This window comes from Amphiprion ocellaris, chromosome 7 (assembly GCF_022539595.1).
Source record: "Amphiprion ocellaris isolate individual 3 ecotype Okinawa chromosome 7, ASM2253959v1, whole genome shotgun sequence".
NCBI lineage: Eukaryota > Metazoa > Chordata > Actinopteri > Pomacentridae > Amphiprion > Amphiprion ocellaris.
This window is the reverse complement of record NC_072772.1, coordinates 33,438,900-33,457,961: the sequence shown is the minus strand read 5'-3', so window position 1 is coordinate 33,457,961 and position 19,062 is coordinate 33,438,900. Positions and strand designations below refer to the sequence as shown.

The following is a 19,062-nucleotide window of genomic DNA, read 5'->3' as shown; positions in this document are numbered from 1 at the left end:
ACAAATGACACTTGACTGCAGAGTTTACTTGCACAACCTATTTATTGAATGGCCAGTTGAAAATAGATTTTTAAAGGCTGAATGTAAAAATAAAAAAATAAAATAAATAAAACTATTTGAACAAGCTCATCTGAAAACGCAATCAGAAATTACATCATGGAGTGTAGATATTAGCTTAATGCTATCAATAGTTTACTCACGTTAGCAACACTGAGTTAGCACTGGACCCAATTAACAGAAGCTACCGATGTGTTACGTAACGTTAGCTGGAAATCAATATTTTGTGAATGTATATTTAATTTGTAGAATATATTATAAGTTATCTTAGTTATCTCTGACCTGGTGCCTCGTTGCTTGACGTGACGCCACTTTCAAGGCCGCGCTCTCGCAAGTAATTAACGTCGTATTAACCCGACGTATGAAAGAGTCGATAGTGAGGAAGATAGTTATGTGTAGTTTATCTTCGTACTCGCGAGTACCCAACAGTGCAGGATTCTGCTGTGAAGGTGGAGACATGTGTGGGTGGTGCATTTGTGACAATTAAAAAAAAAAATAATTAAAAAAAGAAAGAAATTTGAAGGAGCGACAGCTAGGATTTAGGAATGACGGCCCACCGCTCTTAAATGAATGTAAAAGAAACACTGAAGGAACAGTTGATAAAATTGTGGGGGTGTTTCAGAGTCCTATCAATTCCAGCCGCCCGCTACATATTTAGGTCACATGATTTGGTATCCGTACATAACGTACACATGCAGAACACACACCTGTGCTCAGTGCAAGGTCATTTTGATCACTGGTAAATCTATGCTGAATGGACACATTCTATGTTGCCGTGATTCCTGCCGTAAGTCTTTCAAGGTTTCAACCGTCGGACATAATACGACTGAGCAGCCTTGGCGGAGTACTGCTCTCTGAGTGCTTTTCTTGTTTTACCATTTTATATATTTCTAAATGTCTGTTTTGCTCCTCCTGGTCATCTTTAATCTCTCTGCCAGTTCTACATCATCACTATTTAATGAAGGCTTGAATTTTAAACAAATAATAAAATTACACAACAAAATGGCTCCGATCTCCCAATGAACAGGCTGTTTACACAGATTATTATGGGCTGTTATCTGTCTTTATAGTTACGATGAATCATCACTTGACCTTGAAATTAAACTTAACTCCATTAATTATTTACTCTACAGATATTCTGCAGTTACGTCGATGATTTCAGTGATTTTTGAAGCAAAACTGTCAAACATGTCCTGCTGGCTGACGCTTTCCTTCATCACATCTGACAGCAAATTGAATATTTCAAGGTGTTTCAAGACATTTTAAAGGTGTTTTTCACTATTTTCTGACACTTCTGAGCCTGAACGACTGAAGAAAGCGGTCAGAGGATTACCTGATATTGTAAATAACTGTTAGCCACTCACATGATCCACAACAGACCTGCTGGCCTGCCCACACGCACACGCACGCACGCACGCACACACACACACACACACACACTGTCTGCTACTGAGTCAACAGGCAGCATGGGAACTAGATATCCTCAGTTAAACCGCTCCACACGACGAGCCAATCACACAACCCTGAGAGCAAAATCACAGATCTGATTGGTTGCAACAACAGGCACTTGGTTTTTGCTGCTAAGTGGAGGCCGAAGCAGGGAGAGTGACCAAACAGCAGGGGCAGATCTAGAGAAAGATTAATAGGGTGGCAGAACCTCCCTACTAAAAGATTTAAACTGAAATAAAGTCGACCTTATACACATTGAAGAAACCAAATGCTAGATATGTTAAAAATGTTTCTTAAATTCAGCAGCTGAACTAGACATGTCTCTCTTACGTTCTGTTTTGGGAAATGTGCATTTGTGTGTCTATGCTTATGTTCAGCCTGCCACAATGATTACATCAGAGTCCCGATAATTTTATTTATTGTCTTTGATTTGTGGTTTTAGTTTTTGATGCTCTTTGTTTGGGACATTTCTTACATTTTTTTCCATTCTATAATTCCAATATTTGGATATTATTAAGAAAAGATGAACTACATCAGATAATATTTTGTCCAGAAAGGTAATTATTGTGACAGGTGTAGCTCTTCCTCAGATATATAATACTAAAGCAATATTCATAGCATGTGGACCAGTTGGACCAGAGATAGTCTCTGATTTACCTTTCTCTGTCTGAGCTCTGCATGCCTTCATTTCTTTCTCTCTGTCTGAACTCTTCCTCCTCCATCTCCTCTCTGGGATGCTCTTCCTCCTCTCTTCTTTTAGGCTGGGAAAAGCTGCTGGTGGTTTCCTTCCTCTTCATTCTTTACTGTCTCCTACAAGAATCACACTGACTGAACTCTGTTTCTCCTTTGATAATCTTCATTATTAACTATGATACAAAGAGGTACTTAGCATGTCAGCGTTTTTTCAGCTGTAAACTAAATGATATGACTGTACTATGATGAAACATCAATGTTGGTGTTATTTTGACACCAAATTTATAAAAACCAGCATTAAACAAGCAGGATGTAGTTTTCAAACAGTGCATTAAAACCTGGTGTGACTTTGATGTCAGGTAAAGTCTTAGTGAATGTGTCATTTCTTTTGACCTACAGTCTGTTTTCAGAATCACAGGTTGTAATTACCAAAAAAAAAAAAGCTCATCTGTAGCAGCATAGACTGGACAGTACGTCTACATGATGCATTCAAAATCATCGGAGTTTCGCTCGTTATTCGTCCTTTCTGGACTTTTGCTCTTTCCGGCCGGCCACAAACTTTCATATCCATATTTTTGAATTAGATCGTCCAGAACTGGGGTGGCAGCCGGAGTGGCAAGACTTCTTCTAGAGATCTGGCCCTGGATCTGCCATATCTTTTTATTTTGATTAATCACTTATTCAGGCTGCTAATGTTCTCTGCCTCCCTTATGAAAATGTTTGTTCCAACCAAAAATATGTTTTTAGGGGGCATCTACATGCACTATTAACACATTTTACATAGATTTCTGGGTAATTCGCAACACTAGTTCTACAACAGCACTATTTACTCTTCTTAATGTACACTCTGGCCAGTTTTCACTGTTTCTCTCAGCGATCACGTGATTAGCCTATTCCATTCAGACTCACTTTTCTCTGCTCCTTTCTTTAAATCTCTCTTTCTTAATCTCCTTTTCTAATCCCAGGAAAAGAGCAGTGGCGTCCTGCGCTGCCTAATCGCTCCTCTGGTTTCATTTCTGGCTTGTTTTGGTCCTCAAACGGCCGCAAACACGACACTCCAAACTCCACTCGAGCCACTTCATACACACTTGTGGGTATTATTTTCCTCGCAGCTTCTCTCTCTCAATCTTTTTCACTCCGTTCTCAGCCAGAAATCTTTAACAAATCTGTACATCCATTTTTGAGTAATGTTGCTAACAGACAGACAGACAGACAAACCAACGTATGCCGATCGTCACATATATAAATAGTGAAGCTGTCCTTCAACTGAAAGGTCAAAGATCAAAGCCAGTCAGACAGGAATGACTCACAGAAATCAGTTTTGGTTTGTAATTCTACTGTTGAAAGGACATTTCATGTGTCATTCTTAGTTTCTAGCACACATTCCTTTCAGTTTCCATGAATGTTTAAGTATTAGTGGGTCAGTAAACGTGACAGTGAATCTCAGGATTCCTGCTGCTGTTATCAAGAAATAACTGGAATGAAACCATATCCACTGTTTGAGGTTATCCAAGGTCTCTTCTAAAGCATCAAAACACGCTCTCATGTTTGTATTTTGCTGCGTGTCTCGTCCCAGATTGTCATGTTGACAATCGTTGTAAACACTTGTTGTGTATCTGAGCAGCCAGCGAGGGTGTCGACCTCAGGCCTGCTAATCCCAGCTCCTGTCCAGATGTGGCGGCGGCCTCGTGTCACGCATGTCCACAGTGTCCAGAGACACCAACATCTGTAAACATCTGCTCAGCCACAATCCAATAAACTGCTGCTGTCCTCCACAGCGCTTTTATCCCAAAACGAGACGCCAAAAAACCGAGATGTGCTTCCTTTTTGTCTCGCTTGTGTTTTTTGTCTTGTTTTTGTCACTTTGTTTTGCTTTATTCGTTGTTTTGTGTTGTTTTTGTCGTTTTGTGTAATTTTATGTCCCGTTTTTGTCCATTTTTTGTTGCTTTGTAACTTTTTGTCTTATTTTTTGTCTCTCGTTTTGTTTCATGACTCGTTTTTGTAATATTTTGTTATGTTTTTGTTGTTTTTTTTTCTTTTCATGTCTGACTTTTGTCATTTTGATCCTAAAGTAAAATGCTGCATCATTCAGTTCCAGATACCTGTGACTGAATGTTGTGTTCCTTTGTACACTCTGTGATCTGGAAGTTGTGTAAATGATAAACTGAGGCAGAATGTTGTTGAAATTGAATTTATTTTTCTTGAGAAACTTCAGGTTGTTCATGATGTTTTATAAAAAAGATAATTCCTTAAATGTGAACATTTTCTGAACATAATTTTTTGCACTAAGTCAAAGGAAATATTTGGAGTTGTGGTTATTTATAGGTTACTATGCTGTGATTTTACTGGTCACTGGAGATCAAATTGTGCTGTATTTGTCCCCTGATGGTGTAAAGATGTAGATATTCCAGATTCTGTAAATATAAATGATGCACATAAATCACACACCAAACAGGTGGATATATTCATCCTCATCTTTATTGTATAAAAAAAGAAAAAAGTACAAAATTCATGTAGAAATTTTACAATACAAAAAAAGTTGAAAAATGCCAAAAACACACACTGCATGTGACTGACACCGAGGCGAGCGCTTTACCAGGAAGCGACCTCCGACGAGGAGAAGCAACCGACCGCGAGCGCCGAGGCTAAAAGCTCCACAGATAATACGAACACGAGTCTGCCATGCTAGCGCGGTTTGTTCGGCTTCGTTGTGACTTTATACAACCAAAAACAAGGCCCTGGGCTGAAAAAAACGAAACAAAAACAGTGTTGCTAAGGCCGAGTGAGATCGTGTAAATGGCAAAAAACAACAACCTGAAGGGTTTCCTGAAATAAAAGCTGAAAAGCTCCATCAAGCCAAAGTACGTTACAGTACATAAATCTCTATTTTAGCACCAGCGGACCCACACAGCTTTGGAATTTAATTTACAATTACAGAAGCTGTGAATAAACACTTTGAGACTCATGGTTTCTGTTTCTTTGTGCTTTAAAAAAGGGATAATTTTACTTCTCATTTGATAAACACGTCAAACGGCAACACATCACTTTCACTTTCTGCTTCTGTAACACTTAATTCATTAACAGTTTGCTGCTTTACGGCCAAAAAAAGGCAGCAAACACTTGAATTGCTTCTAAAAAAAATTGTACCGTTTGAAATGAGTCTGTTTCTACATTAGCAAATCTCCCAAATTCCGTTTTTCAGTGTGTAGCTCCCACGGTAGTCGATCTGTTTTAACAGTTTACAACTCAAGTAACGACGTAAATCATAATTCTGATCAGGAATGTAAGAAAAAATAAATACATTTACGTATAAAAAATGAAGAAACAAAACAAACAAAGCTACAGATAGGCTACTGTCGCAAATAAATTATGCTCTTCATACGAGCAATTTTAAACTACGATGAAAAGAATTGCAACAACCGAAGGGGTCACTTTTACAAACATCATCAAATACTTTTTCCGACAATCAAAAGGATCCAAATCATTTTTCTTTTTGTTTAACTCACGGAAATACCTTCTCAAATCCACTGGATTTAAATTCAGACTACTGTTGCCGACGGCCGCTCAGAAATACACAAACTCCTCCCAGACGCTTCGGTGAAAGAGATTCATCTTCCAGAAAAGGATATTTACAGTCGATCAACTACGAACACCGTCGACTCAGCAGGACCTGGATGAATGTTTGGCTGAGGATTAAAAGCTGTTTCTGTCCTAAAATGACCTCGAACTGTTTGAGTGAAAGCGGCTGCAAAACAAAAAGCACTTTAAAGAGGCTGATTGTCCCGGTGGTGGAGGTTGAAGCCAAGCAGGAAGGCACGTTGTACGATGAAATGAAGCAGTTTTTTAGTGGAATAACACCCGGCTTTTCCCTGCGATGCAACCATGGCGTCCAGTTTCACAGTTTTACGACGAAGAAGGGGGGTAAAGACGCGACGGCGCACATCCAGACGAGGGTCAAAACCACCCCAGAGGACGGCCAGAACCATCGAATTTGGACAAAAACGTTGGCTGAAATGTCTCATTTCTGTTCTCCAAGTGGATAAAACCCTCTTGTTGGATCGATTTCAGTCCGACCCAGGTCCACACAAACACGCCGCCTGCTACACAACGAGCCAAACCCCCGAGACGGAAAACAACTTTACAGAATATACAGGCGACTGTGGGTCCATCCGCTGCAATCTGTACCAGCAGACCGACTGACGGACCAACTGCAGGGTCCGGTTTCCAGCCACGAACGTCCTCACAAGTCCTTCCGTTCGAGCAAATTTTCACCTCCAGGATCAAACGAACGATCGCGGCCACCAGTCGAGTCCAGGAAGTAAGGAAATAAAAGTCCTAACTGGCGTCTTCAGGCCTACGTCAGCCTGTAGAGAGTGCTGAGCGTCTGGGTGATGAAGTTGAGGAGTCCTCGGCAGGCGTCCCTCCAGTCCTGCCAGTGGGGGGCGACGTGCTGAAAGACACAAAAGAAAGAATAAAAGTCCAAATGAGGCGTTTGATTATTCAGCCGGCGACCTTTTCAGACGAGCCGAGATGCTAAAAAATGCAGATTTAGTGCCAAACAGCTCAACAGATAACAATGATCACGTAACTTCATGCAAGTCAGAGATGCTGGAATCAGTTTGGGTGGTTTAGCTGCCAAAGATCTGTCGGAAAATTATCTAACTCCTCCTGTTGTCTTCATTTACGGGCACCAAAAAATATTGTTTCCTTGTCTGAAAAAATTCCCCAAATTTCAGGAAAATTTGCAAAACCTTCAGGAAGAAAACTCCAATAATTCCTTAAAAGTTATATTTAAAAAAAAATAAATAATAATAATCCCCCAAATTTGGCAAGAAAATTCTTGTAAATATTTTCAAAAAATGAGTAAAAATCTTCCAAAAAAATCCTACAAATATCTAAAGTGACTTTTTAAAAAAAAAAAAAAAAAAAAAAAAAAATATATATATATATAAAAATATATATATATATATATATATATATAGAGTAAAACATCTAATATTTTCTTTAAGAACATTTCTTATTTTCCACAAAAAAATGTTCAAAAATGTTGAAAATGTGGACATCAGAAGTTTCATTGTGAGAATGTTTTTTTTTCCACATTTTCAAACTTTAGAACGGGGACAACACGAGGGTTAAAGACAGTCTACAGGCAAAAAAAGTCACATTTTATCCATTTTGATTCGATACGACGGGGGAAATTTTCATAACTGGGGCATCAATGTGGATTATAGTGCAAACATTTAGGAAATATTAGTAGAGAAATTTTAAAAAAACATGCAAATGACACTATTGCACATGTAAATAGTATTGTACAGATTATTTCATGAGTAGAAACACTAATGTTGCACAGATTCTTGATTGTTACATGATAGTTATGACAACTCTGGGCTCTACAACAGAATAGAAACAGCTCAATTTGACATTTTTTTAAAGTACGGGAGGAAACGTGAGAATATAAAATATTAAAATCCAGAAGAAAAAGCATTTACAAGTGCATCTATGACAACATTTTGTTAAAAACTGTTAACAATGGTCATACACTTGTAAATGTTTCCTTTTTGTCTTATTTTTCTCATTTGGTGTTTTGCTTTAGTCGTTGTTTTTTATCCTGTTTTTGTCGTTTGTCCATTTTTTTGTCGCTTAACTTTTTTGTCAAATTTTTGGTCTCTTTTTTATTTTGTTTCGTGTCATTTTTGTCATTCTGTCTTGTTTTTTCATGTCTCATTTTTGTCATTTTGTGTCTCATTTTTGTCATTTTTGTCACTTTGTTTGTAATATCTTGTCTTGTTCTTGTTGTTTTTTGACATGTTTTTTGCCTGACTTGTCGTGGTTTTTGTCATTTTGTGTTTCCTTTTTGTCTCGCCTGTGTTCTTTGTCTCATTTTTGTCATTTTGTGTATCGTTTTTGTCGTTTGTCCATTTTTTTGTCGCTTTGTAAATTTTTTGTCAAATTATTTGTCTCTTTTTTGCTTTTTTCATGTCACTTGTTTAATTTTTGTCATTTTGTTTCTCATTTTTGTAATATTGTCTTGTTTTGTTTGTTTTTTTGTTTCCTTTTTGTCTCGCTTGTTTTTTGTCTTATTTTTGTCATTTTGTGTTTTGCTTTATGCGTTGTTTTCTGTATCGTTTTTGTCATTTGTCCGTTTTTTTGCCGCTTTGTAACTTTTTTGTCAAATTTTTTCTCATTTTTGTTTTGCTTTGTGTCATTTGCCTCATTTTTTGTCACATTTTGTCTTTTTTTTAAAGTACAGGAGGAAATGTGAGAATATATTAAAACCCAGAAGAAAAAGTGTGTGTACAAGTGCATTTATGAAAACATTTTGTTATTAACTGTAAAACTGTAAAAATATTGCACATTGCTGAACATACATGACAAAAGTAACGCTTAAAGTGGTGCAAAAACTACATAGAAGGTTCAGCTGTGTGTATAAATTATATAAAAAAGTGTATTTTATGTAGAAAAACTTGTTTTTAAATGTACAAAGCATTCACAAGTGACATGTGCTTTGAATGACAGTTTCTTTGGTCTGCTGGGAGCGTTTTTAGTCGTAGATTCGGGGGTAGAGTTGAGTGAACGGACAGAAAGGCTATTTGTTGCCATGATAAACGAGGATAAACAAGCATGTGTCTGTGGTTAACCCTCCCTCTGCGATCTCTCAGCCCTCATTCCTTTTGTTTCAAGCTGCTCGTTCAGAAAACCTTGACTGCTCGTAAACGACACGCTCTGTTTCCCCCCCAGGAGACTTAAAGTCGGGGAGGGAATCGACCTGAAAAACCTGCAGCACGTCTGCAAAAATTTAAAAAACAAAAAGAGGGCTGCTGCATCCTCGTGTGAGCGAGAGCCGAGGGTGACGTCATCTTTGTTTATGTGCAAAAAGGCGGGAGGGTGAGGGAGGAGAGACAGCGGTGGGGGAGGAGGAGGTCGAGGAAGAGGGGGAGAGTCGCTGCCAAGTCCTCACGCGATCCACAGAGCAGAGCGACGAGGGAGGGGCGAGATAAAGAAGCAACAATCAACAAGAAGCAGACAGAAAAATACCCACAGTTAATCTAAAGCAAACAGGATCCACTGAGGAGCAGCGCGGGAACGTTTGAAGCGTCTTTCTGTTGTCGTTCGGAGAGGAAATAAAGTTATTTTAAATGACAAAGCAAAGAAAAGGAAAGTGAAATCAGACGGAGACCACAGGAAGGGAGGAAGGACTCTGAATGTAAGAAAAAAAAGTGACCTAATTTGAGAGACTGTGAAAAAAAAAAAAACATGAAGTAGAATGAATAAAGAATGAAGCGGCTCGGCTCACAGATGTCACTGATTCACTCTCACACGCGACTATCGATCCGGATCACATGTTCATCCATGCAAGAACACGGTGGACTGCTCAGATAGCAACAGAGAGAGGAATCAGCGCAACCGTGGTGTGTTCAAGGACACGAAAACACTTCAGACTCCTCACTTCAACTCGGCGCTAAAAAAGAGCGTTACACAACGCTGCAGAGAGGCTCATTATCGCATCATTTACAGCTAAATCAGCATCTCAGTCACAACTTTTTAAAGGAAAATGTGTGATTTCTATCGATATTTCATGTGTGCAGAGACAACATGCTGTTATTAGCGTCCTCATGAACGTGTCTACACGCCTCTCCCCTCTCCAAGGTTAAAAACCAAAGCTCTGGACTCCCCATCCCCTCGCTCACCGCTCTGCGCAGGACCGTGGCGTTGAATTCGTCTCCGATCACCCTCAGCTGGTTGGCCACTCTCAGGAGCTCCAGCTCCTGCACCGCCTCTCCCCTGGGGGCCCGGTGCTGCGGAGAAGCCCAGGATGGGTGCTCGTTTTGGGGCAGCAGGTCAGGCGGAGGTCCCTGTCGGCTGGAGGCCTGCAAGTGCTCCTCTCTGTCCGAGTCTGGACCAGAAAAGGAAGAAATAAATTCAGAAAACAGAACGAACTAAAAAAGCACTCAGAGAGCGCAGTACTCCTCCAAGGCTGTCTATTCCTCCATATGGCATCGTCAGAAATGCAGCATGTGTTTTTTTTACTCCGCCAAGGAACGCGGCAGAGTTACGTGACTATTGGCATACGTTTGTCTGTCTGTCTGTCTGTCTGTTCACAACATTACTCAAAAACAGACTAATGGATTTGGATAAAATTTTCAGGGAAGGTCAGAAATAACACGAGTACCAACTGATTAGATTTTGGGAGTGATGCAGCTTATAGTCTGGATCCATCGATTTCTTAAGAATTTCTGTATCATTGAGAGATAGCGGCACAGCGTCACTGTAACCATGACAACAAGTGAACACTACGTCAGCTGCCTGCTGACGATCTCGCAACGATATAGAAATCTTTAACAAATCAGTGGATCCAGACTATAAGCTGCATCACTGCCAAAATCTAATCACTTGGTCCTTGTGTCATTTCTGACCTTCCCTGAAAATTTCATCCAAATCTGTTAGTCTTTTTGTGAGTAATGTTGCTAACAGACAGACAGACAGACAAACCAACGCCGATCGTCACATATATAAATAGTGAAACTGTCCTTTAACTTAAAGGTCAAAGCCTGTCAGACAGGAATGACTCAGAAATCAGTTTTGGTTTGTAATTCTACTGTTAAAAGGACATTTCATGTGTCATTCTTAGTTTCTAGCAGACATTCCTTTCAGTTTCCATGAATGTTTAAGTATTAGTGGGTCAGTAAATGTGACAGTGAATCTACTCTCAGACATACGTCGCTTTGGATAAAAGCTAAATGAAATTATAGAATTGTAAAATTCTATTAACAGTCACCTTAGGTGCTAGTTCACTCCACACATAGCAACACATGGACCTGCTGCCAAGCAACAGCGACTATTTAATGAGCAAACATACCAACACACCCAAAAACACACACAGTAAACTAAGAACTTGTACTGAACTCGATTTAAAAATGTAATTAAAGACACACATGATCATAAAAGTTAAAATATTTCATTTTCTAAAGCTTTTTTTTTTTTGCTTGTGCAAATTGGAAAAAGTGACTCCATCCTCTCTGAACAGGAACTAGTGATTTTTAACAATAAGAGCCTGGACCGTTTACAATAAAAACAAACCAAAAGTAGTTTTTAAGTTCTCACTCACACAGACACAAATTTCTCGAGGAGCCTGACGGCGTGACGGTGACTTATTTTCCTGTTCATGGAACTTGGGAGAGTAATCTCTTAATCTGCTTAATAAGTCTGGTATGGAGAGGTACCGTGTTTGTGTTTGTGTTTGTTTACAGACTGGTTTTTCTTAATGAACTGATACCTGAACCTTCTGTCTGGACTGAAAAACAGGCCTAAACCTGCATTAGATGATGTGATTATACGAAAACTGATGAGCTCAGAAATAGTTTTCATTTATTTAGTATTTATTCATGTGTAGCTACCTGCTAATTTCCATTTTTCCTGTTTGAAATTGATTCTTTAATCAGTTAAATCATATTTTGTAGTGTAGAAGATGGTGAATTTAATAACCAAATTATTTTTTATGCATCCCATCTTGTTTTAAAGAGACAATAAAACAATAAATGCTTAAATGTACTTTTATTCACTGACTCTTGTTTTATTCCTTTTGAATATCCTTAAGTTGAGCCGGTATCCTGCTCTAACCTCTCCACTGCACACCTTCGTCCAATCACAGCTTTTGACCCCCTGTCTCCGGCGCGGAGCCGAGCGCCCGCGGCAACCACAACTCTAGTTGCCACAGAAACGAGCACCCCTGGCAACCGCGCAGCATCTGCTTTGCTAGGAGGATTACAACTGATCCTTTAAAGATGCAGGTGACTAGACAGACAGAGAGAGAGACGGAGGGAGGGACAGAGAAAGACAGAAAAGAGAGAGCGACAGAAAAAATAAAAACAACAAACAGGAAAACCCTGGCTTGTTGCCAAGGTAACTGTAAGGCAGCGCTCCTGGAGACGTCTGCGTGTGATTGGAGGATGGAGCGGGGGGCTGAGCGGCAATAGGGTGAGCCGGAGGAGAAGGGGGCGGGGCTTGGGATCGACCTGTCTGCTCGATTGGCTGATGGACTGACAAGGTGACAGAGGGACCCCCTTGACCGGTTAAATATGGGAGCAGCAGGAGGGTTGGGTTGTTGGGCAGCGTGGGGGGCGGCGTTAAAAATCAAAACAGACTGAAGACACTCCAACGGGGGAGGTAGAAAGCTTTAAATGTGAGCCGGATAATTCTCTTAGTTTAATTATGCCGTTACTCGATAACAACTTAAGTAACAAACAGATTAACCGACTGACTCACTGAGCAAACAAATGAAAGTAACACACGAATAAACAAGCAAAAATAACAAGATCTGGGATGTTCGGTTATTGACAAACTGACTAATAAATGACCTAACTGAGTAATTACAGTATCTGACTGGTTGTCTCTCTGCTTTATTAGTCAACTGACTGATTGATTATGGATTAACCCAAGTGTCTGAATAATTGATTAACTAGATTGCTGCATAATTAACTTACTTAGTGGATGAAAAACTCACTTGTTTATTAACTGAGTGATTATTAGACTGTTATCTGACAAACCCAGGGAATAAACTTTAAGTCAGACAAACTCACTTTCCTGAATCTTTAACCCTTAGATGCATAAGTGGGTCAAAAATGGTCGTTTTCTTGCAATATCTTTGTAATGAAAAGTTGTTATCATTTCATTTTCCACCTATTCCTCAAAGAACATGTTTCTGATGTCATTCCATAGAAATTTTTAAGTTATCTTTTAGATTTTTAAAGCAATTATGATATTTATATTGCTACCCTAAGCTCTTTATTACTTATATCATATAAGAGGTGATGTAGTGCGCAAATTTGGAGGAAAAAAGTGGAAAAATAATGAAACAAAATGGCTGTTGACATTCTTCTACTGCTGTTCTTTGTAATATTCTTCTTTTATAATTAATAAAATGTTCAAAATCTGTTAAAAAGTGAAAAATAAATGTATTTCAAACATGAAATCATTCTTGTGTGGATAAAAATATAATAAAACAATAATAAAAAAAATTATTATTAACTAAAATGACAAAAAAATGGCATATAAACACATTTATTCTTATTTAAGATCATTTTTGACCCACTTGTGGACGAGTGTAGGGTCCAATCACAAAAAAACTTAAACTAAATACAAATGTATAGTCTGACTAAATAGGTAAATCTGAATCATTAAGGGATGTGTTTGGCTGAAGCTAAATAAAAATAACTCCCAAACTAAATGCATCTGTTAGAAATGTGTAGTTGGCTTTGTGCTGCCTGGCTGAGCAGCTCTGATGAGGTGGAGGAGGAGGAAATGCTGCAGACTGTTTCTTTCATGGCTGCCACAGTGCAGAGGACAAGTCTGAACATGTCTGCATGCACAGCTGACCTGCAGCTGAGAGGAGGAGGAGGGCGGCAGCTCGTCTGTTTACTAAAGATCTGTCACAACACGGCGGCTCGGTCCGTCCTGTAACCTGCCGAGCCGCCTCACCTGGATTTCACTTTCTGCAGCCGAAAAATTCCCCCCCGCGGGACGCTGAATAAACAACCCGAGAGATGATTTATTGTGGCTCTAAACAACTCCAGAGTGACGACAGTGGAATGAGAAAAATCCAAAGTTCTACTTTGTTTCTCGTTGCTGCCCATTTCACCGCCTGTGTCCTGTAGAATTTAATACCGGTTACATGTCGTCCTGCAATACTAGCCTCCCGTGTTGATCCCTGGGACAGCTGTAGCACATTTCCCCTCCATCCTCACCCCCCCACCCTGTCAACACTGGCCAAACAAACTCCTGTCATGGAAATAAAGCCTTGGGTGCAGATGACCGATGCCCTCCCGCTAACTGATAACGCTCCTGTTTGCTTAAGGGTGGAGGTCTGAAAGGCAAACTGACTCACATCTGATGTTTTTTTCCACTGTTTCCTGCTTTAAAAATCAATCCTGTTGCTGTCGCTGGCTGGCTTAATGATTAATGATGAGCTGTGATGAGGATCTTGGCGTTACGTTGCCCCCTTTTCCCCGTCTGTCAAAACAAGGGGAGAACTGGGCCACATGGTGTCACTGCTAATGTAAGATTGCTGCTTTCTAACCCTATTTTCTTTACTTATAAGCTAATAAATAATAAATGTCCTACCTGGCTGCTCTGCTGAGAGGTCGCTGGGTGCAACGGCGCCTCGCCTCCTCTCGTCCCTCCGGCTGCAGAGCGGCGACGATGAAGGCGACGGCGTTGCCGATGGCGACAGTGCGGGTGGTAACTGCTGGTGAGTCTGGTCCTGGTCCTGGTCCTGGTCCTGGTCCTGGTCCTGGTCCTGGTCCTGGTCCTGCCGGTCGGGGTAAGGCAGCGGGTACGACAGGTAGAGGGCCTGCAGGGTGTGCAGAGGGTGGTGATTGTGGTGGAGGTGCATGGCCCCGGCCCAGGCCTGCAAGGAGCGAGGCAGCTCCATGCCGCAGGTGTTGTGGCCGGGAAGAGGTCCGTTAGCTGCTCCTCCGGTTTCTCCAACGCTCTCGATGGTTTCTGCACGGGCCATCTCAGTAGTAGCCTCAAGAAAACAACAATAATAACTCAAAAACGAGCCTTACATTCATGTCAAACTTGATGAATAATAAAAGCAAAGATGTAATGTATGTTTTCTTTTTGCCTACATTATTTCAAGGTTAAAGAGATTCCGTTTATCACAATGCAAGCTATTAATTATTACATTATAATACATATTAATAACTAACACACCTTTGAGTTCTTTGTATCACAGCATATCAGTAACAAACTCATCATAGCTTTAAATGATTTTGAATGTCTTTTATGAGTGTAGTTAGTATTTAAATCAATGTATATGCTTGTATTTTACCGTATCAGAGGCTAGAAAACTGTATTGACGTACCTATTGTCATTGCATATGAGAATTTGCCCCCCAAAGTGGTACCGATGACCCCAATTTTACCTACTTGGCTCATGGATTAAAGAGGTCTTTTCCACACACATATATATACATACTATGTACACTGCTGTTCAAAAGTTTGGGGTCGCTTAGAAATGTCCTTATTTTTCAAAGAAAAGCTGTTTTTTTCCAATGAAGATAACAGTAAATGAATGATAAATCCAGTCTAGACATTGTTAATGTGGTAAATGACTATTCTAGCTGGAAACAGCTGATTTTTAATGGAATATCTCCATAGAGGTACAGAGGAACATTTCCAGCAACCATCACTCCTGTGTTCTAATGCTACATTGTGTTAGCTAATGGTGTTGAAAGGCTAACTGATGATTAGAAAACCCTTGTGCAGTTATGTTAGTACATGGATAAAAGTGGGAGTTTTCATGGAAAACATGAAATTGCCTGGGTGACCCCAAACTTTTGAATGGGAGTGTATGTTTATATATTAGCGGAATTTTTAGCTGAGAAGTTACAGTATACATGTTCATTTGGGCAGAATTCATTCAAAATGAGAATTGAAGTCTGTTTTCTCCAGTTTTGAGGAATCTGGAAAGTGCTATAACATCACATGACTCCTCAAGAGCAGGTATGAAGATAAAATAAAGTCGACAGCACATCTGGAATATCAGCCTTCCAGTACAAAACAACCTAAAAAGAATAAACATTGCAGTTAAATTCTCCATCTATGAAACACTTTTTACAGTGTTCAGCGTCTTGCTCAAGGACGTTTCGGCATGTGGAAGGCTGGGGGTCAAACCATCAACCTTGAGGCTAAAGGGCAATCCACTCCAACATCTGCTTCCAATTAAGATGTTTTTCCCCTAATTCGCGGTGAAATGTAATCTGTTTTTACTGCTGCAGTCTTGCTGTGTCTGTACAGGCCACTGGACATTATCATATTGCATTCTATTTATTACTGTATATTATTGTATTATGCTCTACTACACGTGTGATAAGGTTGTTTTTTATTGTTTTATTGCATGGTATGTTTAACCTTGTGACATTGCAGCTTAAGAAAAAAAATCCCCTTGGAGCAAGAAAGCAGATCTTGTCCAATCTTTGACTCTGCTGTATTATTTCTTACATCTGAGAAATATACACATTAGGGTTTAAACGCCACATAAACGACATAAAATACTACTTTAATTTAAAGATAATACACATTAATGCTGAGACTCTACAGTGTAACTAATGCAATAATAAAGCTAGACACTGGAGATAAAAAACTAAATTTTTTAAAATAGCATTTTATATATTTTACTGTTATATTACTATAATTTATTTGCAGTATCACACATAGGCAAGGGTGCACATGGAAGTATAAATGCAAAAAAATAAATAAATATGAATTAAAATGAATGCAGTGTATAAAGAACGAATAAAAAAAGGATTTAATTCCACACTAGCAACAAGAATATAACATTGGCGCTAATTAAATACTTTTTATATTTATTTTTATATATTTTTTAAAAAATAGCAAAAATGATAGATATTAAACAAATAATAATTAAACAATAATAAAGCTAAACACCGTAGATAAAACACTACTTTTTAAATAGTTTTTTATATATTTTTTGGTTATATTATTATAATTTATTATATACCGGAGCTAATTAAACATTTTAACCCTGTAAAACCCAAATATAGACAAAAAAAATAGCAAAATGTATATATATATATATATATATATATATATATATATATATATATATATACACATAACAGAAGATAATTTAATAATGAAGCTAGACTCTGGAGATAAAAACATGACTTTTAAAATAGTATTTTACATATCTTACTGCTTTATTATTATAATTTATTTGCAATATCACACATAGATACATACAAGGTGTGTAAATGTATATGTAAAAAGAAAAAAATCTGAATTAAATGGATTTAATTCCACACCAGGAACAAGAAGAATATAATATTGGCGCTGATTAAAGTTTTTAAAAACAACAGAAATTAAACAGCAAAAAACAAAAAACGCCGCTGAGGTGTAAAAACAAGCGTTTTAATTATTAAAACCCTCCGCGGCGGTTTTATCTCGGCTGTTTTTCCCGGTTTGACCCGGGTGACCCACATCCTGCTGTCGGCCGGGAGGAGGCAGCGGCGGCTCCTCGGCAGCACGAGACTCTGTTTGTAAACAAATCCGTGCCGCCGAGCACGAGGCGGCGCGCACGCGTACAGAGGCAGCGGCGCCTGCGCAGTGCGAGCGGCTGTGAGCGTAAGAAAAATAGCAACGGTCGTTTTGTATTTTTTTTCATTTTTATTTTTTTTTAAATCGTGAAGCCGAAAAGAAAACAAACAAAACAACAAAACGTCGATGGTTTTAACGTAAATTCGCCGCGAAAAATTGTAATTCTGCTAAAAAATCGGTTAAAAATCTGTATTTTTAAGTGAAATTTAACCCCCCCGGAGGCTAACTGTTTTCGACGGCTACTTTCTACGGACACCGTCTCCTTCCTGGTAAGATTTTTCATTGTATTTCTCCGTTGAATTGTTTTTTTTTAGCCCCTCTGACATGTCCGGACCTGTCTGTCACAAAACAACACGGAAAGGTCGAACACACACATCAGCTAACTGACCCACAAAAATCAACCTAAACATGCTAAAGCTAAATAAATGTAGCTCATAAAAAAGTAGGGAGGAAATGCGGTCATCCAGGCAAAGTTGAAACCGCAGCGTTTTTTCCCCCAAACAGCCGGACAGATGATGCAACTTTGCTCGGTCAAATTTACAACCAACTTCTGCAACAACAAAAAAATAACAAATAAAAAAAACGGTACTTACTGCGAGTGTGTGCGGCTCCGTGGTGAGTCTGTCTGCAGGTGTGGAGCTCACGGTAACAGGTGGACATCAGACAGGATGAAAGGTGCCAGAGACGAGCCGTGGATGCGACCGGCGGAGCCCCACAGCAGAGAAGTCTCTCCCCTAGGAGGTATCATTCCATGTCGGGCGTCCCGGGCTAGGATTGTCTCGCTCGGATGTTCTCTCGGTTCTCCTTCGCAGGTTAACCATCAAAACACGCGGATGAGATGCAGCGGCGGAGGGAGCGGAGTGCTGCCTGGCTGAGCTGCTGTCTGTCCGGGATGTTCGCTCTGAGCGCCCGCTGCTCTCCTTTTAGCGCCTCGGTTAAAGCGCAAAACAGCACGGCGGACTTCCGGTTTGCTTTCAGCCTTCACAATAAGACACAACAGACGTCTTGCTAAGTAGATGTTTGGTGCATCAGAGCAAAAACACTGACAAGCAGAACATTTAAAGAAAGATAAAAGTTAGGAAAAATAAACATTTTATGTTGGACAACCGTTTTTATTTATATAATGTACTCTATATGATTACCATTGTTTCGAAAACACATATTAATACGTGTTTTCCACTGTTGATGAACTTCATTAGCACAGTTGAGAACTTGCATTAGTTCTTGAGATGATTTATGTCTCGTATTTTCACCTGATACACCATGACCTTCAAATGCCCCCAAAGATAGCATCAAATGCATCTTCTAGGGTATCTGAAACATTAAAAAAATACATTATACATTTTCCTATATGTGGAAACTTAGGGCCCACCCTGCAGATGTTTGGTGCATAAGCAAAAACACTGGCAAGCAGAACAATTAAAGAAGGATAAAAGATAATTCTTCAACCAAAACAAAAACATGGAGAATATTTTGAAGTAAGAAAAATGTAAGTTTAATGAAATGAACAAAGTAAAATGCAATTTGCATAAAGAAATCTCATTTATGTTGGGATTTATAAAGAAGAAAATTGAAAATGGGTGATAAGTTTTTGTCTCCCCCTTTTTGTCCCCCTATTAGTGTTGGTGTTCTGCCAGGTTTATGGGTTGTCTGCATGTTTACATGCTGCTGTTACAAGTAATTTCCTGTAAAGGATTAGTAAAGTACTATTCTTCTTCTTCTTCTTTCACTTATTATTCCATTTCAT

At 39.3% G+C, this 19,062-nt stretch overlaps 1 protein-coding gene across 1 annotated transcript in view; it reads left to right on the top strand.

The window, feature by feature from the left end:
• The window catches only part of sae1 (SUMO1 activating enzyme subunit 1), a 46,623-nt gene extending 30,452 nt beyond the window's left edge, over window positions 1-16,171 (top strand). Inside the window, exon 9 of the mRNA XM_055012291.1 lies at window positions 9,847-16,171. Coding sequence (XP_054868266.1) covers window positions 9,847-10,140 — 294 coding nt within the window. The 3' untranslated portion in view covers window positions 10,141-16,171. The remainder of the gene's footprint in view (window positions 1-9,846) is intronic.
• Window positions 16,172-19,062: the final 2,891 nt, after the last annotated feature.